This window comes from Anthonomus grandis, chromosome 7 (genome assembly GCF_022605725.1).
Source record: "Anthonomus grandis grandis chromosome 7, icAntGran1.3, whole genome shotgun sequence".
NCBI lineage: Eukaryota > Metazoa > Arthropoda > Insecta > Coleoptera > Curculionidae > Anthonomus > Anthonomus grandis.
This window is the reverse complement of record NC_065552.1, coordinates 732,049-734,381: the sequence shown is the minus strand read 5'-3', so window position 1 is coordinate 734,381 and position 2,333 is coordinate 732,049. Positions and strand designations below refer to the sequence as shown.

At 32.4% G+C, this 2,333-nt stretch overlaps 1 protein-coding gene across 1 annotated transcript; it reads left to right on the top strand.

Annotated features, from left to right (window-relative positions):
• Positions 1–1,889: 1,889 nt before the first annotated feature.
• LOC126738603 (larval cuticle protein III/IV-like) lies at positions 1,890–2,333 on the top strand. The gene has a single exon (XM_050444011.1). It carries the CDS (start codon positions 1,917–1,919, stop codon positions 2,274–2,276), a length of 360 nt encoding a protein of 119 aa, XP_050299968.1. The 5' UTR covers positions 1,890–1,916; the 3' UTR covers positions 2,277–2,333.

Sequence of the window (2,333 nt, the reverse complement as noted above, 5' to 3'; positions counted from 1 at the left end):
CGAATTGAATCGAAGTAAAATAGGACGTACTAGATTAGTAGATAGATAGTTATTTATTAAATCCAAAAAAAAACTATATAGTTCAAAAACAACTAAAAAAGAATAAAACACAAGTTTTTCTAATAATTTTTGTGTGTAGGTATTTGTCTCAAGGTTAGAAGAAGTCGGTTTCATATTTCCAAAATATTATGCACAACATTCCTTTGAACAAAAGTAAAATTTGGTTTTATACGCTTTAGATTAGTTTTATGTCTTGTGTCATGCCTTATCAGAGAAAAGAGTAAAATTATTTACTATAAACTTTGTGAGTTCTAAGATGTACAAGCCATATATTCCAAGAGTACCAATTTTCTGATTTTTGCTATTCTCTACAAAAAATAACCAAAGAATCCAATTTTACCCAATAAATAAAATTATATTTTGATCATTAATTTCGATTGTAATTTTATTAAGCTGAATTGGGGCTCGACCTGTAGAAGATCCCTATATTTTAACAGGACAAATTTTAACAATAAGGTATTTCTTAATTTTATACTTAATCTAATTATTGCTAAATTTTGGGATTACTTTATAATTTTTAAATTTTAATTAATAAACTTGAATAAGCATATACTTTGAACATATAAAAAAGAAGTGTCTCTCTGGGAAAAATTTAACTAACTGACAAGAACTCAAATAAATAAATTTAATCCTAAATAATAGATACATATTATATTTAAAGCTATAGCAAATTTTTAATAAATTATTTTTAAGTGACATAATACCCAATAAAATAAGTAACTCAGTAATATTGTTACCAGAAAACAATAAATGATTTCAGTACAATTTTACGTAAAAATTTGCACTTTTTGTACAAAAATCTCCGTACGCGTGGCCAAAGGTCTCAGATGTCTTTTAGGGCGTTTTTGTACAAAACAAAAACATTGTACTATCAGAAAATCATTATTTTCATATAAAAGTGTCACGAAAATATGATTTAAGGTAAAATGAAGATCCCGCAATCTGCAAATTTGATGAGGAAACAGTCATAAAGTAATATTCTAAGCGTACTATTTTGTTAGACGTTTGACCTCAGTCACAGCCACTCAAGCGTGAAAAGTTACACAGGTCCGGTCTTAAAATTTATTTGTACAGCCAGCCTAAAGTAGGAATCGCCAAAACGCAGGTGTTTTATCTTTGTTTGATAGACTGGTTAAAAAGAGGTGAGATGTCTGTGAGTGCTGGAAGTGTTTAAAATATTTTGTAAGATGCTTGGATGTTAGTCCGCGGTCAATTTTTTGATAATATTTTCTTTCTAAAAATGGACATTTTCGAAAGAAAAATAAAAAATAGGGGGTTTTACGTATATTTAAAATAAATAAATTATATAAAATTTTGCCGTTTAAACATGAATATCATGCGACAATATATACGACATTGGCACACGGACTATTTAGTGCCACATCTGCGACAGATACTCAATACTTATAAGAATGTGATTGCATTTTACTCATATAAGTTTATAATTGAGCTTTTTTAATTGCACAACTCTATACGAGATTTATACCTTTAATAAGAGATAATTTACTTGTTATTGATTAAATAAGTGTCAGATTTGAATAAATTAATAAAATTACACTATTTTAGACAAAAATGTACTCAATGATTTCACTCAAAATATATTAACTCACTAACGTAGATGCATTCACTTGGGCTGATTTTTTATAGTGTAATACGCCTCATAAGGCTCCAGAAGAATCAGCTTAAATATTCATAACGTGCACATTATTAATTAGTCCCAAATAATGTTATTAATATATTCAAATTTACCGCATAAATTTTCCGGGCGGCCACCTGAACACATTAAAAATCCTAAAGCAGCAAACGTATAAATAGGAAATTAAAGATGCAAAAGCCATTCAGTGGACAAACATAAAATGTTCAACACGATCCTTTTCTCCACCTGCTGCATAATGCTGGTACTAGTCCATGGGGCGGACATAATCGATCAAAAATCCGACTCGAACCCTGACGGTTCCTTTCAGTGGAGTTACGAAACGTCGGACGGTTCCAGTCAGCAACAGGAAGGGCGGGAGGGTCCCGAGGGAGGTCAAGCGATCCAGGGCGTGGCCCAATGGTCGGACCCGGCGGGTCACCTCCATCGGATCCAGTACGTCGCGGACGAAAATGGATTTTTGCCAAATAGCGACGATCTGCCGATCGCTCCCGAAATTCCAGCGGGAATTCTTCGGGGGTTGGAGTGGAACTCGGCCCATCCCGAGGAAGATAATTTGTGAATCGTAGTTGTATAAACAGAAAATTGTACAATAGTGGAATATAGAAGTTTTGGAGGA

Excerpts from the sequence above, each read along its gene's own strand:
- LOC126738603 (XM_050444011.1), top strand. The coding sequence starts at position 1,917 with ATGTTCAACACGATCCTTTTCTCCACCTGCTGCATAATGCTGGTACTA.